The 22,891-nt window shown below is 31.4% G+C and overlaps 1 protein-coding gene and 1 long non-coding RNA gene across 2 annotated transcripts; one reads left to right on the top strand and one right to left on the bottom strand.

Moving 5' to 3' along the window:
• Positions 1-2,696: 2,696 nt before the first annotated feature.
• Positions 2,697-22,879, bottom strand: LOC110996764. The gene is made up of 3 exons (XR_002600301.2): positions 22,758-22,879; positions 6,315-6,662; positions 2,697-5,055 (listed from the first exon to the last, which is right to left on the bottom strand). It is a non-coding gene; the product is annotated as an uncharacterized LOC110996764 (long non-coding RNA).
• On the top strand, positions 10,184-13,446 carry LOC110996763 (collagenase-like). The gene is made up of 5 exons (XM_022264589.2): positions 10,184-10,417; positions 11,242-11,509; positions 11,924-12,016; positions 12,312-12,490; positions 12,993-13,446. Exons 1-5 carry the CDS (start codon positions 10,244-10,246, stop codon positions 13,095-13,097), a joined length of 819 nt encoding a protein of 272 aa, XP_022120281.2. The 5' UTR covers positions 10,184-10,243; the 3' UTR covers positions 13,098-13,446.
• Positions 22,880-22,891: the final 12 nt, after the last annotated feature.

Genomic DNA, 22,891 nt, shown 5'->3' with positions numbered 1-22,891 from the left:
ACTTACTGCTGTATCCACTTTAATATTTCTTAATAAGTTTTAGTTGCGGTTTGTGTGTAGCTTATTTGAGTACATGATCGACTAGTCCGTGACTTCTCCAATGATACATATACAGTTTTAATAATTAAATTCATTGAGTGACAATATAATCAATTTGTTAATCTACTTTGACAATAGGTATCGGTAAGAAATTAGAAGCTTGAATCTATTTCTGCGGATTCTGGTGCTTACGATCATACTTTGACTAACTCAGGGACTTTTCTAGACTAATCTTATACCTTTAAACGAGCAATTCTTGTATATATATATATATATATATATATATATATATATATATAATTAGAATCTCGGAATCGGCTCCAACGATTTTCATGAAATTTAGTATACGGGGGGTTTCGGGGGCGATTAATCGATTGAGCTAGGAATATATGATAGAAAATAACAGAAAGGTGGCGTTTAAGTAGTCCTAATTCAAACTGAAAATGCCTCTTCCTGACATCTATCGGCGAATAATAATACTATTTTTTTAATTTTTTTTTAACGACACAACATCACTAAAGCTATTGCAGCATATATATTCTATATTATTCATATTTCATCATTTTATTAGTATGTAATTCGTATTTAAATATAATTTCCTAAAAACACAATTTATTAAAAAAAATACCGAGCAAAGCGGTCATCCAGGGACTAACATAAAAATAGATAAAACTATGTAGTATTTAGTATCGTGGTACTATATTCATGATTATTTTATTACAATAATAAGATTTTCTCCAAAATATTTTACTACGTAGGTATGTAGATAGATTACAGTTTTTCTTTTAAAATACTATGTTTAAACGTTAGTATTACAATAGTTGCAAGTCGTCTATGTTTCTATAGCATTTGACTGTCTCACTTTTACAGAAAGCGACTACTACATGTAAGATTTTAAAACCAAACGTAAGTATAACCTTATCCGATAATTCATTATAATACGCCAATCTTACGGAATATTTCTAATAAGAAATCCTTTTATGACTTAAGAACTCAGGGTATTTCTTAATAGGATTGTAATATTTCATATAAAATGGTTACCAATTAAATTAATAATAATAATACCTGAAGAAGAGTTAATACCACAGTTTATAATATACTTAAGACGAATAGGTAGATTTTAGTACATTTAAATTGTATTTGCTCAAATGCAAATTCCGTTGTTTATCCAGTTTCTCAGCTATTTTTAATAAAACTCGCAACAAGGTTAGTCACGAAGTCACGTAGACATTTTGTATGTATACAATTCTTTATTCCATTCAATAAGCTACTGTGAAAAGTGTTTGTGAAAAATCCTCTTCATAGCCTCCAGACACGCGGGTTATATTTGCGTTGAAGGTGAACACCATAAATTAAATAAAGATTTCAAGTCTAGGTTACAGGTCAGAAAAGAAGCATCATTAGTCAAAAACACTTATAATTTCAATAATTCTACAGCACTCATTGATATGGTGCTAAAATGAGTGATATTCATGTTTTACCAACCAGTTGTTGCTGCCCTCTAAGATGTTTTTTTTATACTTTTATTATACGTCTCAGGGCCAAAAGAGGAATACGATGCCACCTGTTGTTACAAAATGCATTGACTTAATTTCGCCAATAGTAAAATTGTTATACATTTTAGATAAAGACAGAGAGAATTAGTAACATATATGTCTATGACTACTTAACTGGAAAAAATATTGGTTCGCCGGAATCGAACCCCGATCACGCAATGTTTGATAACACCAAGCGACCGAGGTTCTGGCAGTCATCGCTTTATTAGACAAGTGAAGGTAACTTCTCAGAACTGCGGTTGTATAATCTACAAGCCGGTACAGTTTAATCATCAAAACAACTAAATGGTTTCAATTGTACAATTTTGATTTAAAAAACTGAGGCTGAACATTTCACTCAGGCTATCTTACTTTAACACCGGTGACGAATACCTAAATCTTCGGAATTGCGCCCTCAGAGAATAAGCACGTAGGCATTCTGTCCAATATTTATTTTCATTCGACCATTTAGCATTCAATTGTTTTATATTCTATTCAACATCGGTTGATAATAAATAGTGTCCAGTATTCGTTTAGATTATTAAAAAAACAACTGGCCCAAGAACTGTACAGTACTGTTTTGTCTCTTTCAAGTTTTCTATACGCTGTGTATAGACAGATGAAAATTGTTTTAAAACGCTGCAATTAGACTATGATACTATGAATAATTTGCAATATATCATACTAAGATATATTTCAAATCTATAACTGTCTGTTTCCAATATGATAGGAATCGGAAATAGATAACTACTGTATAAGGTCTAAACCCTGTGAAATATTCAAATTTCGACCAGACTTTGACGCAGTACATAGCCCTACATAAAGAACGTAATGTCATACACTGCCGGTGACCCATTTGGCTTGTAAATGGCACCCTACGAGATTTATTACACAGGTTTCATACTTACTAGGACTTCGAGGTATTAAAATCACTAGATTCATACATTTTAGCGTATATATAAGATATTGTGCTGATATTTATAAAGAATAAGATCGCTTAATATTCTAAGTTAATTACTTGGGAATAGGATATCTGTAGTAATTACAAATGTAAGATGATATAACATTTGTAAATTTAAAATAAAACAAGCAAATTGATATGGCAACACTGGGCAGTGCATTTTATTTAAGTTATAATGAAATGTATTACATTCTTTAAACCAGTAAACGATGCATTTAACTTAAGTGTTTAAATAAATGAATGGATAAAATCACACAATTCAAAACAATAGACGTTTACGGAAGCATTCTATATGTTTCTGTAAACAAAACAAATGTAAAGCGTTCCGCCTCGATAGTGTTGTCATTTGTTGGACAATGTGGTATATCCTATGCATAAGGTGATATAGTTTCACTTCCAAGATTACATATTCTTTGGATTAAGAAAAGTCTGGTACGGCGTAAAATATCTCATATGAAGTTACAACAATACAATTACCTATGAAAACATCTATTTGTTAAAAATAAGAGTAACCATACATCCAAACCGCCATTTTTCACTCGTATAACAATTGAAAACGTTAATTATACTACGCATTAAAAATTGTGTATATATATCACATAGATTAAGTTAGATTTTAATTCTTTCTAATCTATCTACAAGATACAGCTATATTATTGTGAATTTATAATAACTTTTACCTAAGTTCATATGTTTAACTGAAAATACATATAAATAATGAATTTACATAATTCAATTAACTCGTGTGTCGTCAATCATTACTGGTAATAAAATATATTATAGTTGCCAACACGCAAAATGGCTCATTACATTCTCTACACGAACAATCGAATAGTTAAAGTCATAGAATAGTAATGACCACCGTTCCACCGTTTCTTCCAACTAATATAACGTACGTCATTTGAATAGCATTCGTGTAGTAATGTAGTTAAGTATCTCTCTCTCTCTCTTTAGTCGGCAGCTCATGGTCAGCAACGAAACATCTTGAGTGGACTATCTGCTTCCACCGGTTTCTGTCCAGCGCTTCGATTTAGTAAAGTATACTGCGTAGAAATTTCGTTTGAGTTGGAAGAAACTGCCCAGATCACTTATCAAATTATGTTTGTATGTAAAGTACATACAGTATGTAGTTCGTATATGGCTTTTACAGACCATAATCGTGCTAAAATACGCGCCGATGTGAATACAATTAAATTATAAGACCGATAGACTTATAACAAATACTATACAAACATAACATTACATTAAATATGAGAACGATGATTACATAGTTTCATTGCTGAAGGATATGATATTTATATATTCGTATAATATGTATTGTATTGTCATTTCATTATTTTAATCACTAGTCTAAATTCTATCTATTTGTTTAAGGTAACTAAATTATTGTTCATTTGTTTGTAAAAAATATCCACGTGCTAGCAATAAAGCAAAATCAATAAAAAAGAACACCACAGAGTAGTAATAAGTGTGGAAATGAAAAGTGCAAGTACAAAATGTATATAGATAACAAATAGAAATAGCGGTAATCATCGCGGCGACACTGGGTCTGAAGTTTGACGCAAGGCCGTCCCAATTAATTCTACTATATATGTAGGCTGTGGATACCACAGCATCGGGGTTTGTGATCGCCATTCAATTAGGGACGTAATTTCAATTTGGAACCATATCATATAAAAAGAATTAGGCCACAAATTGCATAACAAAAATTGCCAAATTACCACAATTTTCTATAATAAATTATACATGATTCATTAGGCTAAAGAAGGCCTTCATAGCTTGCAAACAAAGCAAGCAATAGGCACGAAATTTTAGGCACACACTATTTTTAATTCAGCCACATTTGTCATTATAATTATAACACAGGAGTGGCCAATGATCTTGTTTACATTGTTCTTGTTAACCAATGGCCACTATAGTTTAGCGATAAATACTTTGAACTTAACAGTGTACATGAACCTATCTCCAGTTTACAATATTATCTGTGCCTATAAAGAAAACGGTACAATTTCTACGCTTCTTATTATTACGTTCTTTGGTAGCAGGCTAGATCGTTGCTTCTACAGCAATTCATATGTCAATCACTATCGATTTATTGAGATTAATTTTACAGTATGCATATAGGCTTTTACGCCTTATAAATGTAATCTTATACTACCAAGATAGAACTATAGTAATAAAACCCGATTTTTCTAGCCTAAGAGTAATGCACGTAGAGACAAGCCAAAATTAAAACAATTCCATTGGTTATAAAATACTTAAATATTTTCTATATACAAACATCAGTTACAATATTATATGCATACTACCTAGAAATTTCTACAGCTCTCTTTATTCCCAACAGGCCTTGATTCCCTCTTGTCTCGTCTTGGACCTAATGTATAAATTCAATAAGTTTTACTAATTGTATCGGACCTATAAAACATCTACCTATAAATGCGTTAAAATAAACCCCATCTTAGTACCTAAAATGTCTAATATTTGTAGTTACATAAGGCTTTTTAAAACTCCTACGATGATCTGAAACAACAAAGATTTATTAATTATTAAGGCTATAAACACACAAGTAATGCGTTTAAAAGGCTGGGAGTATAGTAGAAGATGAAGGTTCGTATATCTTCGAGTAGAGATGATCTCGAACTACTATCAAAGATGATTCACATGCTATACGGGCAGTTTTTCCACTAGTCTAATAAAAATAAGGAAACAAAGACAAAAAAGTAGGGCGGTTTTTTTAATTTGAATAATTCAATTTCTGCGCGGGAATATCCGTCCCAGAGTTGTTGTATGAGGAGAAATAATTTCATCAATTACGATGTAAGCAGTGTAATACCATTAATTTACGATTCATAATTTTAATGAATGTACCAACGTTTCTTGGCGAAACTCATTTCAGCACATAGAAATGTTTTTTATTAAAGTTAAAAGTGTCTTTATTAATTATACTAATTGGATTATTTGAATATCACAAATTTAATATACTAAGCTTTACCCATATAGGATGTAAAGTACAATATATGATATATAGAAATTATCTAACACGTTTTAATTGTGTTTTTTTTATTAATTTGTATATTTTATTTTTACGTGTGACACTGTAGTTTACTTTAAAGCTTAAAAACAGCAGCAAGCACGTAGGAAATTGTATGGAATTTCTTATGGAGGAAGGTTCCAAACTCAAGATTCTAGGTGAATACAACAAATACAATGGTTTGGTATGGTATGGTAGGTGGGCTCAATTTCCGCAACTAGACTCAAATTTGGTCCGTTATGTATAAAGCCCTGGATACTTAAGCCAGCCTAGCTCCTTCCAGAGGCACAGAAAATAAAAACACATACAAATACATATCATCCTTCAGATTGAAAATTTAAGAACCTTGGATTTATAAATTTACACAATTTCATACTAATATAATCATTAAACTGTCAAAATAATTTGTCGGTATTTATAAATCAACACAAACCTTTAACGGTTAACCATAAAAGATATATTTCGTTAAAATTAAATAATATCGACAAATTATATGTATTAATTAAGTTCAAATTACATTTAAATTGCAAATGCTTATCTATAATTAATTGAACGCGTGAATGATTTTAAGCGATTCATATATATTTTGTAAGCTATAAAACTTAAACTGAGTACGATTCCAGGTGAAATAATCGTTTAAGTCAACACAGAAGGTTGATCACTATTTTGCCTATAAAAAAAATTGTCACGGCAATACACACAGAAATCTGAGAATACAAAGTTTAAATAATTTTTTGGTTTAACTTACTTTCCACTTTTATTAAACAACGTGAATTGGACACCCATCCTTCCTATCATTTTCAAGCGGTGGTGATATAACAACATACGTATCTCTCTCCTTTTGGTAATCATCACCAGCGAACAGCGGCGGGGGAGGAATGACGTCACTTTCCACTTCCTCTTGCGTCACTTCCTGTCTCTTCCTCCCCGGCATATAATTCATGATACATGTCACAGCGATGAGGAACAAGAAGAATACAAACACGACGTCAAACATGATGAGGAAGTTGACCATTACAAGTTGCATCACGCCAAGACATTACAATCTGCGGGTGACTTCAGGAGATATCCTGAATGCCGGTACTTGGTCCCGAGTCTGGAACAAATATTAAAATGAGATGGATTAATTTTTATTTGTCATTATTTATTCTGCTTCTATAAACAATTCATTGATTTATGGATTGTCTGTACCGCTGAGAAAAAATAACATAAAATGCATAATTATTTATTCCATTATTTCCAAAAGATTGCCAACGGTCCGCACTCTGATATATTGAACTGATAAATAAAGGACAATATAATATCCTATTTAGGGCCTGCTTCACAATGTATGGATAAACATAAATTATTTGAAAGATAACAGTTCCAAATAAGATACTTCGCCTTTCATGACGAATAGCGCTATCTGACAGTCGTGAAACGCAAAATACTGTTTATCCTACTAATAAGTAACGAATAGCTTATTTGGAACTTATCCGGACATTGTGAAACAGACCCCTACTGTCAAAATACTTATAGGCAAACAACGAACAGGAAAAAAGCACGAATCTCAATCTGGATATGGGTTTATTTTTTTACGATTTGCCAATAATAACATCTTAAACTGTTTTATCCCGGTTTTGTTATGTTGTTCTCTTACGCGACTCAGACGTGGTTTTAAGTGTCTTCATAGAGCCAAGTAATGCCATAATATTGCCCTGTAATCATCAATGCTAAACTCCTCATACGCAAAAATCTTATTGCAAAAATAGGACTTCTAATTAATGAATTTAAACCATACGATAACGTTTCATAAAAAAATAGCTTATAAATTAAATATAAATTTAGTTCTTTAATAAGAAAACGTTTTCAGATTTAATATAAAGGTATCTTAAGGAGATATTTACGGTTTTATGTTGAAATACGTGAAAAATTGAATTAATTATACAATGTTTATTGTATACACATACATAATTAGGACAAAAATCTGTTCCTGAATGAGGAGAATTTTTTACTTTGAGACAAACAAGGAAGACGCTCATCTAATGTTTATTTTTATATATTGCATTAAGCAAGCCAATCAACTACCTCTCTAATACTATAAGACTTTATAGCGGCCCAAGCTGTGGGACTCAAACTTCAAAGAGAATACCTACGTCAGAAATTTAACTAGGAACGGCGACGTTTGACATTTTATTAAAGATCTTTGAAATTCAAATAATCAAATGAGAAAATATTTTAAATACTAGTTAAGAATATTCATGTTAAAAATAAATATAAAAGAACTCGTGAATAAAATTGCTCGTGGTTCGAAGTTTTCTTACAAAGTATTAACGCGATATTACTGTAGGGAACCTAAATATAACTCTAATTATAATTATGTACGTCACGGGCTAAAAGAAAATATTTTCGGAGAATGCGTTCATAAAACTTTTCATTTGGCCTCACGTTAGCAGTACAAGGCTTCATTTCGATACCCTTTTGTGCTTTTCTTTGTGAGAAAACACAAGAAGGTATTATTTGGGAACCCTCCAATCAGCAGTGCCTTGTATTTTCTAACCGACGTAGCGAAGAATATAAGAATTAGAGTAATGTTATGGGGACTTATTTTGCTACTCAAGACTTTATTAAAAATATTCATTCATTTCTCTCATGAATTGTTGGGTTCATAATGTTTTCACTGAGGTTTCGATATCGTAGTTTGGAAACACTTGAAATTGTTTAGATTTTTGCCAATTCTACTCAATTATATACAAGCCGCAAACATATATTATTTAGTGAGTGTTCATGTGCACGGTGAATTATTTCTGATTTTAATTAAAGACATTTTTTTATCATAGTTCTTGATTAATTGTTCTCTTCTTTACTACTGACAATGGGACTCACTTTTAACTCCTTAGTAGTAGAAATAAAATGATGTCGAAAAGTGTTCTTTGTGATTTACGACCACTGAACACAGTGAACGGTAATTTAGCTATTACAATTAGTGCAATAATAATTGTGAGTGAGAAATATTACACCATTTGTAATGATTTTCTTATGATAAGCAATAAATAAACTTACAAACAGGCCACGAGCTAGATTACGTTAATACGGAGCAGCCTGCAGCAAGTGTTAATATTTTAGCTGCAATTCAAAAGAAGTCAATTATTATAAATGTAAATATTGCCAGTTCTTCTCTTCCGTTCTACGCCCTTGATTTGAGAACTGGCAGTAAATGTAAAATTAGATTCATTTATTGTATATTTCTCTTTTTCGAAGTTCATAAGTGTACATTATGTTACCTATATGAATAAATTATTTTTGATTTTGAATTTGAATTCTTGTTTTGAGATGGTATTCAAAGACGTTAAACAATTTTTTTTGTAAAATCATGTTGTCTTATCTTTTTTCCGAAAATAGATAAAACTATTACTTTCCAATATTTAACAAACCATTACTTTTATTATACACCTTCTTAATAACAAATTGATAAAGACCCATCTAGTTTCTGAATTATATGATGCTAGTCGGTTCATTAAGTAACACCCGTCAAATATGCAAGTAGCTCGATTATCGTGCGCAAGCACCTATCTCTTGTTTAGCTTGAAACCCAACCCAATAATTAATCCACAATCTGAGATTGAACTAAAACTGAGATCAGATCGTCGATTGGTTTTTGGTACACTTTTATCAATATTTGGATTAAGATGTATATCTCAGATGGTCAAAAATGAATTGAGATAGGTTATTGGGTTTGGGCATAAAGCGATTATCGTAATACTTAGAAATCACTACTGTTACAATCTAGAAAATAATATATTTCATTTTTATTTTAGTTATAATTGTGATGCTGAATATTGTTTGATTTAAAATAATAATAAAAATTTACAAAACGGATGAATTAGGTGACGCACAATTATAATATAGACAATGTTATGGCAGATTTTTATCAACAAAATTAATTCTTAATCTTGATGTGATTGAAAATGATAACATAAATATCATATTATCTATCATTATGTGAAGAACTTTGTCGAACATATTTTATTTGTATGTTTTATTTACAACCTACGGTACAATAAAAAAAATAATCCAAATAGGACTCGGAATTTATTCATATACCCTTTTGGTGTATAACCATATAAACTGAACAATTTTGGATCAGATATCTAAAAAAATCTGTGATGCACAGGTACATACAACTAAAGATCTTTAAAATCTTTAAAATCAAATCAAATCAAAATATCTTTATTCATATAGGTAAACATGTACACTTATGAACGTCAAGAAAAACAAATTTAATTAATTGTAATTGTACTTTACCCAGCCTTAATAGAAGAAAACGAAACACTAACCTAAAATATGGCAACTCAATAGTACTTAATCAGAAAGTTCGAAAAGACATCTGAAAAAGTTTCAAAACAAGCCTGAGAAAGAGATTGTGGGTTGAGTTGATTCATTTTATATTTTAAAATTGAAACAGGCAAAACATAGTAAATCTTATTTATAATCATGCGTAGTGATAACTTAAATTAATAATACAATATGATATTTATATATATCACATGACTGACATCCGCTTTCACCTTATCACTGACTTATAACGATTAATCTTGCACTTGCAGACTAATTTATGTACGAGCCGATGTATAAAAGGAAAGTTTCTGTTAGGTATTTTTCATAGACATTTTATATTTATTATAGACATTTGAAGCCATGAGGTTACTTATATTATTCAGTGTATTGGTAACCATCAACAATGCTTGTGGAGAGTACGAGCCATTAGTAAGAAACTATCATGGAGAAGTTGGTATCCCGGAAGCAGCACGTATCAGGGCAGCAGAAGCTGCCATGACGCCCAATAATGATGCAGTGAAATTTCCTTTTGTGGTGAGACAACTTGTATCGTTTATCATAACTATCGCTTTTAAGAAAATTACTTTAAGGAACTAACTTAAAAACATATTAATGATTACAATCATTAATATGTTTTGAAATGATAAGCAGTTTTACAAAACTGCTTATCATTTCATTAACAACGTACATTTTTGGTTTTAATTTCGAAAATATTCAACCATCCCGATGTTACATGATTTTCCGAGAATCTTCGCGAGTGGAGACGCGCGGCAACGCGCTTTCTGTACAGTTTCTTAGTCGCGTTTTTTATTTCTGAATGTCATATCCTATTGAAAACAAGGGATTCGATAAACCTTAGCATGTATCTTTGTATATACAGCAACTCGGGAATCAGCCGCGGGCTTCGGCATCGATCTGCCTCGTCTACTAACGGCCACAACGATTTATTATTATATGATGGGTTACAGGAGCTATGAGTGTTGTATTGAAAGAATAGAAGGATTCTTTAGTAATATAATAGAAAACGCACGCATGGACGGGGCACGTACATCGTTTTCGCTGTCCACGAAACTTTAAGCATTCGCCTCCACCGCCACAATTGCATTCCAAGTGCTAGTCTTTATCCTTTCGAACGAGATGTGACCCTATTTCCAAGTTTGCAATAGGTTAATTATGATGTGTTTAGTATAGTTTGATAGTAAATGTATGTTCAAAGGAGATTAGAGATGAGAGAGAGTATTATCGTTCCTATATACCGTTACATCATTATACCCACAAAATAAGACGCAGTCCAAACATATATCTTCAACTTCAGTATATTTGAATATACTAGAGTATAAATTTTTAATATGTATTAGGCAGGTTTAATCATCAAGTTAACAAGTGGTGAGGAGTCCGTGTGCAGTGCCTCTCTTCTATCCAATACTATATTGGTGACAGCTGCTCAATGCTGGCGCACCAACTATCACCAAGGAGAAACGATGACAGTTGTTCTTGGATCCAATCGCCTTTTTTCTGGTGGTGTTCGAGTCGACACCAATGATGTGGTAATACTTTCAAGCTACAATATGGACAGGGTAACAAACGACGTCGCGGTGGTGACCATAAAGCACGTTGATTTTACAGGCAAGTTAATTAGTTCATTATTAGTAGTCGAACCACAAAATGTAAGTAATTACTTAGAGAATAAGGGAAGATAACGAGTGACCCTTTTCCAAACAATGTCCACAAGGCAACACGGTAGAAAAGAAAATAATAGAGTTGGCCGGAGAAAATTTAAGTTGTGGCTAGGAACACTAGACGGTAAAAATATTTGTGATTGTCACCTAAAAACTTAAGTGTATAGGAATGTTCCAGAATACGTTATGATTTTCTAGTAAAATAATCCAAACAAGAAAGATCTTAACATGCTAGTGAAATTACATTATAAACGTATAAACATATGCAAAAGATTCGAATTATATTTATAACCACACAACTGAAGCAATTTAGTTCACTTAGAATATGCTGATGTTAGTAAAATTATTGTACCTGTTACAGACAATATAAAGTCAATTCCATTGGACTCAAGAATAAACCCTGATTTCTATGGAACGATAGCAACTGTAGTGGGGTATGGTACAGTTGGAGCTGGTAAGTAAATAAGGAAATTTTAAATCGTGGAGTAAAACTTTTGTACACGGCACACAAGTTTACCATTTCAATTCCGCATTGTTTATCCTACTAAATCATTGCTTTAACTTATTAACTTTTTGATATTATTGTTGCGAATTCTTGTTCGCGTGAATTATTAACCAGAATTAGAGAACCAACATACATAGAGCAGGCCACATTTTCAGTATAATATTCTTTATCACAACACAGACACAGTTCACTTAATACAGTGATTTAAATAATAATTTGGTAATGAATACCTTTGTATATTTAGATAAGGATCGTAAGTCTTCAATGAGGGACATCAAGGTCGAAATAATACGTCAAAACCAATGCTACTTTGTATTCGGTTACTCGGCAATAGTTGCTTCAGTGAATTGCGCAAAAAATTTCGTTGGTAACATTTCCTGTACTGGTGACACTGGAGGTCCTCTTATCATTAATAATACGTTGGTAAGTAGTAGTTTACATTTCACACATTTTAGCGACTTAACGTACAGTTTGAATGCCTATAGAAAGTCTTGTTTACAAATATTTTAAATTGTACTTGGAAGGATGAAAACTCACGAGATCGTAGAGGATATTTATATGTCAAATTTTCAATTGGCCTATAATGAACAAATAATGTATTGTACGAAACAATCATTCATGGATCGTAACTATTATCTGAACGGCGATATAGTAAAAATTCCCGAATAGGCCCACTATTCTTAGAATTGTAGATGGTAAAACGTAAAATTGATTTACTCTCGATTAGCTGACGATTTATTCCAAGATTAAGATTTACTCCTGTTTGGTCGAATCCACCCTAAATATTATTGTTTGACTTTTGACGTAAAGAAATATGTACATACATGCAGTAAATCCTATTATTTTCTACTTATTAGTACATATTGAAGTAGAATACATATTTTTAGGGATTTATATATAAGGTAATTAATATATATTTTTTCAGGGCGGCATCGCATCTTTCACCGGACCCCAAGGTTGCGAACGTAATATACCGGTTGCCTATACTTTAATAATTTACGTTGGTCCTTGGATAAAACAATTTTTGTAGACTGTTTAAAAGTAAAGATGAATTTTATATACATATTATTTTTGTATTATTCAGAAAACTTTCGTCCATCAGTCCGTCATCGTATCGTTTAATACAACACATCTATAGTGACAAATATCTTTTTTTATTAATAGCAAAGTTAAGACTTAACAGAAAGCGAAGTAACTTCCAAAATTGAGCGTTGTTCGTGGATTATCTTAATTATACAAACCAGACGTTCATGAATATTTAACCGTCAAACTTCTCTAACTTAATTTCTATACTGTGTTTGATGGTAACAACATCTCAACGTCATTTGTAGCATTAAAAATACATTTTGATTAAAAAACAGTTAACGTTTTCAACAGAATATATATTTTGCGTTTTGGCTTTATTTAGATTTTTTTTTATAAAAAAAACACCATCCTGGTCTAACAGGTGACCCTAAATTGACAAGGCAGCATAACAAACTAAATCAATCAAGAAATTAATCAAGAACATTACTAAAGAATTGTATAAAAAAACTCATTATTATAGGTATTAAAAATAGTAGAATTTTGGAAGCGGTCTTACAGCGGACATCGGGGCTTTATAAACACAATACTAAGTGTCAGTCAGTCTAATAGAGGAACGTGAGCTAAAAATAAAACCAGTGTACAACAAAAAGTTCAATCAAATTCCACTTCGGTTTCGTGGTTGAAATTTTGGAAATAACATTTATAATACAATTTTTCAGTTGCAGGTGGCGGAGCCATTGATGGGATTAGATTAAACATTCAAAAAGTTTCTATAAACTTTAAATTAAAAATTTATATAAACTGTCGCCTGTTTTTGTGTCCAAAAATACCCGAAATGTAATCTTATTACAAAGAAAAAATTGAATAAAATTTATAAAGCTCCCTACATTGAAGTTAATGGATATTGGCATTTTAGCATGGAGAATTCAGCAAATAATTCAGATTTTCTGTGAAACGCTCGAGTAATATCCGTCCCAAACGCTCCACTAGCGGTCCCGAACTCAAACGACTGTCGCCTGACTTTTATTGTACTCGATTTTTATCGCATAAATGAAAAATGAGCACTGTTTAATAAGACATTACAGTAACAGATAATGATTATTCCCATTAACAATAATTGTTTTTTAATTTACATTGACACGATTAGCTGTGAACATCCCTTGTAATTTTTATGTATTGTGTCATTTGCGTTTCTTTGCAACGAAGTGTGAATAAATAAATAAAATATATTAACTCAATCTGAAATATTTACATATTGCTCGCTTTTTGTTTAACTGCTTATAATTTGTATTGCGCTTTCTGGCTTAAGATCGGCCATCTTATGGCCGATCTTAAGCCATAAAGCGCAATAAATAGCGCAATATAAAACCGACAATACCTTAATATTAACATAAAAAATATTAATAAATTCATTTAGATATATCAGGATAGATTTATATGAAATATAATTCATATAAGAAATATTGATCAATTGTGTTTAATACAGTCACGGACTAATTACGGAAAACTTAATATTAATTCTTGTACAAATACTTGATGAATTGCAATTCAGATTAAAATAAATAAAACATTAAAAAAAATTAAAAACAAAACTTTAAAAAAAATCTTGTAAAAGTACATTTAATTGTCATAACAACATACCTATAAAATATCAATGTGTGTCTATTGAAATCGTAAAAGTTCAATATGAATAATGAATATGTATTTACAAAACATGGAAAAAAAGATTTATTTAGATCTTTGAACGAGTGTCTAAGAAATTATTAGTATTAATTCGTAACATAATGCCTGTACTTTTGTAAGAAATATTATCTATAACCCACAATCCCACCCACGATGGATATTAAATACTAGCGCCCACCAACTAGTGTTTGTTAGACAGTCCAAGGCGCCAACTTAAAACAATCCAGTTGAGATCCTGATGGTTGATTGTAATTTTTTTAATAACCTGGAATTCATTCATACATACATATTTGCCGATACAGTCAATTTAATAATCATACAGGTTACTGTAATTTACAGATTAATATGATTTTTGTTATCTATTCATTATTTTTTAAACTTATTTTTTATTATTTCTTGCTTCTGTGACAACCTAGTACGTAGGTATAGATTTCGCCCTAATACTTTCCAACATTCAATACATGCTCGTAAATATGTATAGTCCAATTCATGTAGGTCACATAATGTTCACTTATGAACATCAAAAAAGAAATATACATTGAATGCCTTTAATTTTAAATTTACTGCCAGTTCTCAAAGTATAATCATAGAACGGATGAGAAGAACTGGCAATAAACTCTCCGCCACTCTTTTTACTTTTCACAACGTTTGTAAGGAGCTGCAACCATTACACCATGTTCCATATGACATCTTAAGTAATAAAAAATAATAAAATAAATTAAAATCAAAGATTTGTCCTCTATCAGCCGGAGGCATGGTGAAATGCACGCACTTACATTCTCGTGGGAACAATACGCAAATACAATATTGTCGAAACAACTAATGTCACCGCATACACGAATTCAAGTATGACCAGTCGCCACATGTAGCACCCATTCACGAGTATGACGCATGGCCACCCATCGGCCCCCTCGCCATATTTTAGGGAGAGAGACAACCCGACGCATGGACACCGCCGCTATCTAACCAATGAAACAGACGCAAAAATATGTCTGTACCATATGGTTTATTTAAATTTAATATTAACTTTTTTTAATATGACATTTTTTAAGATTTTAAATGTGAAAAATAGCAAACGGAATTAAATAATTTAAATTACCAATGAGATCCGTTTTTCCATCCAAGTCTAAATATTTCATAATGTATTTGCATTGTGATAAATATTGATGTCTATTGGGAAAATTGCTTAGTCATAACATGATAAATGGTTCTGTTGCGAAAGGTTCGCCATCCCTAAACTACTAACTTCATGAAAATTTAATATGAGATTTACGCTTATTAAATAGCACGTGAGTTAGCAATCTCCTTTCTGCATAGTTTTGCTTTAATAGTTGGAAACTACTACTAAAGGACTGTTTCATCTTGTAAATAAAGGTTGGTTTTAAACTATGCCTAAATTAAAAAGCATTATGTGCTATATATAGTGCTATATTATAAGAGACTTTGAAATGTCTAAAATCAAATAGTGAAAAAAAAAGTGAAAGAAAAGTGAAAAAAGTGCTGTCTTTGGTAACGATGTTTTTTCGAAAAATGGCAACCATGGCAACCAAGGCGTTACTATCTTAATAACCGTACTAGCAGACTCGGAAAAGCGTTGCTGTGGCTAAGGTTTTTGTATCATAGTAGTAAATTATTCAAAGGAAACGGTAGTAGAACTTATGTGAAAGGTAGACAGCTTATGTGAAACGTTGGTACTTTTAACACAGCGCCATCTGTTAGAATTATATTAAATAAAAAACAAGTATCTATATATATAAAAGAAAGTCGTGTTAGTTACACCACTTATAACTCAAGAACGAAAGAACAGATTTGAGTGAAAATTGGTATGGAGGTAGCTTAGAGCCAGGAGACGGACATAGGATACTTTTTATCCCGTTCGACAGCGTTCCCGTGGGACTTGACATGAAACGTCAGTCACTATAAAAAGTGGTATAACAAATAAGAATCAGACTTGGAATAATAAAACGCAAATGATAGCTATGTAATTGACGTATAATGACAGCTATGTAATGACGTATATATGACAATTTGATATTTGTAAGATATCAATATTCAAAATATTTCTATTAAATAAATACGTTTAATTATTTTTACAATTTACAATTTAATTATAATGATAGTGCTATTGCCCATTCGTATAAACAGTGAAGAGAACTATAAAACTCGGTATTGTCGTATGTATACAGTTCATCCAAAGAATGATGAATGTTTCTATTTGTTGTTGTTGTCGAATGACGCATTTAATCGAGTATTGGAACGGGAACGTGAATATGATCACCAGGAATTAGATTTAGTAGTTCAAACGAATGTACCCCTGTTGAAATACCAACAAAAGGAAGTTTATGATACTTTAATGAAGGCAAACGATGATGAAAATGGTGGTTTATATTTCCTAGATGCCCTTGGTGGAACTGGCAAGACATTCCTCATGTCATTAGTTTTAGCAACTGTTCGGGCGAGATCCAACATAGCGGTTGCAGTTGCTTCTTCTGAAATAGCAGCCACATTGTAAGAAGGATGCCGTACGGCTCATTCAGAATTAAAATTACCGTTAAATCTTCAAACTATTGGAGAACCAACATGTAATATTGCAAAACACTCAGCAATGGCCAAAGTTTTAGCGGCATCGAAAATCATCATCTGGGACGAATGCACAATGGCGCATAAACGTGCATTGGAAGCACTTAACCGAACATTAAAAGATTTACGCAATGAATCGAGATGTTTTGGAGGAGCAATGATTTTACTGTCTGGCGATTTCCGCCAAATACTGCCAGTAATTCCAAGATCTACGGCTGTCGACGAAATAAACGCTTGCCTCAAATCGTCAAATCTATGGCGCTATGTGACGAAACTGCAGCTGACAACAAACATGAGAGTTACATTGCTTACTGATAAAAAAGAAGAAAAAGAATAAAGATGTAGATGACCTGAACTACATAATGGTATGCGTTTGGTGGTTAGAAAATTGAAGAACAATGTAATTTACGCTACGATAATGATAGGAAAATTCAAAGGTGAGGAAGTTCTTATTCCGAGGATCCCGATGATCCCAACCGATATGCCGTTTGAATTTAAAAGACTTCAATTTCCGATACGTCTTGCATTTTCCATGACCATCAACAAATCACAAGGCCAATCCTTAAAAGTTTGTGGTTTAAATCTAGAACATTCATGTTTTTCCCATGGTCAATTATACGTGGCATGTTCACGGGTCGGAAGACCATCAGCGTTGTTTGTTTTTGCGCCTGATAATAAAACAAAAAATGAAAAAATGTGTATCACAAGGTACTTAAGTGAAGAGCAACCTATGTACTAAAATACAGAAATAATAATGAATGATTAATGTAGGTATTTAATTTTTTTGTATTTTTTCCAATAAAAAAACCCAAACTGCTTATTTATTGCCATTAAGGCGGAACAAAGTTCGCCAGGTCAGCTAGTTTGCAATAAAATAAAATTGCGACTATAATTATAGATCTAAGCTATCCTATCTCTTAAGTTGGACCAGACTGCTCACCGGGTGCCAATTTAATTTAAAATCGGTTTAGTAGATTAGGTGTCCACCGCGGATAAGCATCGTGACGGGAGTGGTATATATATATATTAAGATTTAGTTAGTTTAGATAGAACAAAGAAGGCTAGTTTATCATATGAGTATGAGTGTGATATTGTTAGAATTGCATAATATATAAATAAGAGCTGAATTTTGTAAGTTTATGCAGATATGTATTTCCATCCATTTCCATATATTTTTTGTAGGTATACTCCAGCTTTGTTGGCGAGATTATTTCCGTGGTTTTTGAGGTATGGGTAGAACTTCTGGTATAATATAAGCAGCGAAGTGTCTTTGACATGTATTTAAAGTCGGCTGATTTCTTTATATGAGATTAGTGAAAAAATACATGTCTTTAATCAAAACATGTTATGACAATCAGAGTATCAGAGTCTTCTCTTTTCATTAGTCCTTCAAGTACTTCTGTAAATCACATAAATACATTCAGGTCACGAGATTACTCTTTAATCGTTAATTGACAGTTTAAAAAGTATGTTTTGTGTAAAATAACTTTCTCAGAGATATTATAATTGCTGTAATTAATTATTTTTTCATCAATCACTCATGCTCTCTTGTGATTAATTATTAATTCAGTTATAGAAACGTAAATTAAATAAATCCGTGGAAAAATAAGTATAGTATTTAATTTTGTATTTTATTTATATATAAATAAATGTCTCGAATTCTAACCACTTACGTATAAATATTAGAAAATGCAACCATATTATTTCTTAAAAAGCGATTAAAAAATATTAATAAATCCACGCAATGTAATACCTTCTTCTTTCTATAAAAGCCTATAGATTATATATACAGACATATACAAATAAATATATACCTAACTACCCTTAGACACAATTTTACCAGTTGAATATATTACTTTCTGTACGCCGTAAAGGTTTTATTGAAAACAAGATGAGTGTAATGTAGGTATATATTTGTGGCTGTAAAATATTTATGAGGTCGGGAAAACGAAGGCATGTACCTGTAGGCGATGGCACGGTCTCGTGAAAAGTAGGCTTTCACAAAATCGAATCAGACAGGCTTTTAAACACGGCATAAGGTCATTCACCTCAAAGTTTTGCTATACATTTCTACTAATAAATATAATTTTTAAATGTATGTTCTGTTTGTTGTTAAAGTTGAACGCAGAAAAGGTGACAATTGAGAAAATAACTGAAACGAAGAATTATCATAACAAAACAAATGCAGTGCAAGGTTTTATATTAATTTTTTTACTAAGAACTAATATTTTTATAAAGCAAAGTTGTAAATTTGATAATGTAATATTTATTTCGGTTTTATAATTATAGAAATCAAGATGTAGCATAAGGCCTATGGTGTCAATATAAAGAAGATATCTATAACATACGTATATGTTACGTTTTAGTCTATAAAAGAAAGGAATTATTAAGATCAATTATAACACGACATATCATACGAGATGGACCTGTTTATTTGATTCCTTACATGGAACCTTATATGGCAAACCTGCCAGGATGATTAAACGCTTTAACATTATGATATTAATAAATCGTAGTATATATTTATAGATTTTCCTATTATATATATATTATAAATTAAGAAGGTATTACATTACATAATGTTTAGTCAATCAATCAATCAATCAAAAATAATTTATTCATATAGGTAACATAATGTACACTTATGAACATCACAGTGTTTGAGTGTTTGATTGGGTATTTAGTGTGGGTCGGAACTTCATCTTGGATATAGGCCTCATACTAGATAGATTTCGACACTTCCATCCATTGCTTGCTCGCTACATCTATGATAACCTCAGACCAGCGCTATTTGGTGAACCAAATTGTAAGCAAATAGTTATCCCTTTCAATTCAGACACTCTAACATTTAAACACGTTAATAGAAACGTATTTAAATGTTAAAGTGTAGTTAGTACGTCTAGGTATCTGTGTGTCCTTTTTGTCAAGGCCTTCTCCATCCTGTCATTCCTCTCTACACTGTGCCATACTGTTGTTTCTTTAATTTGGTATATCTAAGTTGTCTTTTATCTTTTTCGTTTCTAGGTGTATTATGTAAAAAAACAACTTCATCAAATTATTATTACCTTTATATTTTTATGTGGCTGATTGCGTTTTATTTTCATAATTAATCAATCTGAATGTATGTACCACTTTCTTTGCAAATAAACGATTTATTATTTATTCATTTGTATAATTAATATGTATAATACATGTAGTACATTATACTTGAAACATTCATTATAAATGTTACATAAATACAGCGATCCCATTCCATATTAATTATATGCAAGCAAGATGCAATTTCAGATATGAATTGTTAAATTTGATACAATATTGTAGCACATAATCATACCTCCCATTAACTTAGGTGCCATAAAAAGCAAGACCGATTACAGTGCATATAATGTTTCAATACTTGATACTCTGTAATGTCTGCCTTTTTTTATTTTATTTGTATTTCTTAGTTAGATTTTATGATATTACCATTTTGCTCACGGGCATATATGGCCTTGGGCCATATATTAATACCAAAAATATTAGTGGACGAAAACATAATGTTGTTAAATTAGCCATGTTACTTTGAACGTAGGCTGCAATTTTCCCGTACTAGACTTTAGATTCAGTAGTTCCTTTTTTTGGGAAAACAGATACTCTTCTTTATTGAAATTCCAGAGGCTCTTTTATCTGTGGCTTACTATATAGTTAGCGATTATCTAGTTGATAAAAGGGCCTGGGACTAGTGCTAGGCTACTTCTAATTAATTTGATATATTTGTTTTAAAATAAGTATTGTTCGATGATTTGCTTTTTTAAAAGAGTACCGAGGGTTCTTTACGCCGGCTTTTTCTCTCGGCCTACACCTCCGTCTTCTTTGCTGATGAGTAGGGATGCCTACAGGTTCAAATTTAATTACGTGGAATAAGTGATATCGGTCTATCTCATGTTCCATAATAAACGTATTTTATTTTTAGACATTATATACAAATACATTTTAGACAAATCTCTGCTATATAGACGAAGAATTTTAAGCAGCAAGACATTATAGAAAAGTATAACAGTCCAGAGCATTTAGATTAGTAACTCGTGGATCTGGGTTGGTTAGGAACATAATTGCAAAGTATAAGAAATTTCCTGTACCTGTAAGGGAGCACTTTATAATCCGTAAGTTATTATTTAATTATAGGTTATTATTAAATCTCGGTTCAATAAGCAGATTATACGCAACTTGACTATGATAATCCATACGTTATCTTGTATGGTTTTGTTTATTTTAATAAATTCGTACTCTACTCGCATTTTTTTATTGGAGTGAGTTTCAGATCAGTGCGTTTTTGAACCGTATCCATCCTTAATCCTCCATCATAAAGCGAATAAAAATTGAGAAGAAGAAATGGACAAATTATTTACTTATGAAAGTATTATAATATTTCTAGCCATTTCTAGCCAAGCGACGGTTTCTTTTTTATTCATTTATTGTGATTTACTTAAAAATACATTTTTTATAGGAATAATAGGACGCATGATATATTTTTATAATTTTCGTTTTAACGACTGTTCTAAAGTTTGTTTTGAGTTATCATAGTCGTATATTAAACCCCTTTGTTTGCAGCAACTTCATGTACTACTACTAACTACACCGTCACGTATTTTTAAATAATACACAATTAGTTGTATAATGTGTGTATGAAGCGAACTTCCATGGTTGATGTTGATTTCAAACCATAAACTTATTTACGTATTAAGATATTTGAAAACATAACATAATATATTTTAGTATGAGCTTTGATTAAACTCGAACATAACAGAATTATGTCGGAATTATCGTTTGATATTGATTGACAATAGATTAGTTTCACAATCGACAATAATCAAATTTAATTTAGCAGATATTTACCTCGCGTTAATTGGCTATTTGTAAGAGTTCCTTGCGCAATTAACCATAGAATATCTTGATTGAGTCTCTTATCTTACTCTCTTCTACCCTTTATATAAGCTAAACATATATTTAAAAATGACCGATATACATCGATTCATTTGTTATTGCACTTGAAATCACAAAACTCCTTCGTGGACGATTTTTGTGATGAAATATATCACTTTAATATTATTAATAGGAAATCAAGTGATTTTCAGTTATATATTATATATACATTCTCAATTAATTATTTCATATTATAAGAGAATCGTTTGGTTAATAAAATTTTGCGTTTTGATATAATTTTTATTCTTACGTTAGAATTTTGTAGAGTGATTAATGGGATATTGAAACTTTTTGTTTTGGAAACGAATTAAGTCCCTGTACATTGTATGCAGTCGTAATTTCGTAAATTTTTAATTTTATATAAATCCTTAAATATAATTTATGCATTGCAAATTTAATTGAAACTATGTGTTATCTGTGTTAGTATTAAAATAATTACCTCTTATAAATAATACATTGGTCCAATCGCAATTGTTAATTCACAATACATGGTTTCCTTTTCCGATACGATCCCGAAGTTTTCGTAGAGTCGGATTTAAACTGACAAACGCGCCGGCCGGCGTCAAGCGGCTC

Source organism: Pieris rapae, chromosome 15 (genome assembly GCF_905147795.1).
Source record: "Pieris rapae chromosome 15, ilPieRapa1.1, whole genome shotgun sequence".
Taxonomy (NCBI): Eukaryota; Metazoa; Arthropoda; class Insecta; order Lepidoptera; family Pieridae; genus Pieris; species Pieris rapae.
Note: the sequence above shows the minus strand (reverse complement) of the source record. Positions and strands in the feature narration are given on the sequence as shown.

Coding starts and splice junctions, on each gene's coding strand:
- LOC110996763 (XM_022264589.2), top strand. CDS start 10,244: ATGAGGTTACTTATATTATTCAGTGTATTGGTAACCATCAACAATGCT. Junction 11,510..11,923: donor AAAGCACGTTGATTTTACAG/GCAAGTTAATTA, acceptor TACCTGTTACAG/ACAATATAAAGTCAATTCCA. Junction 12,017..12,311: donor GTATGGTACAGTTGGAGCTG/GTAAGTAAATAA, acceptor TTGTATATTTAG/ATAAGGATCGTAAGTCTTCA.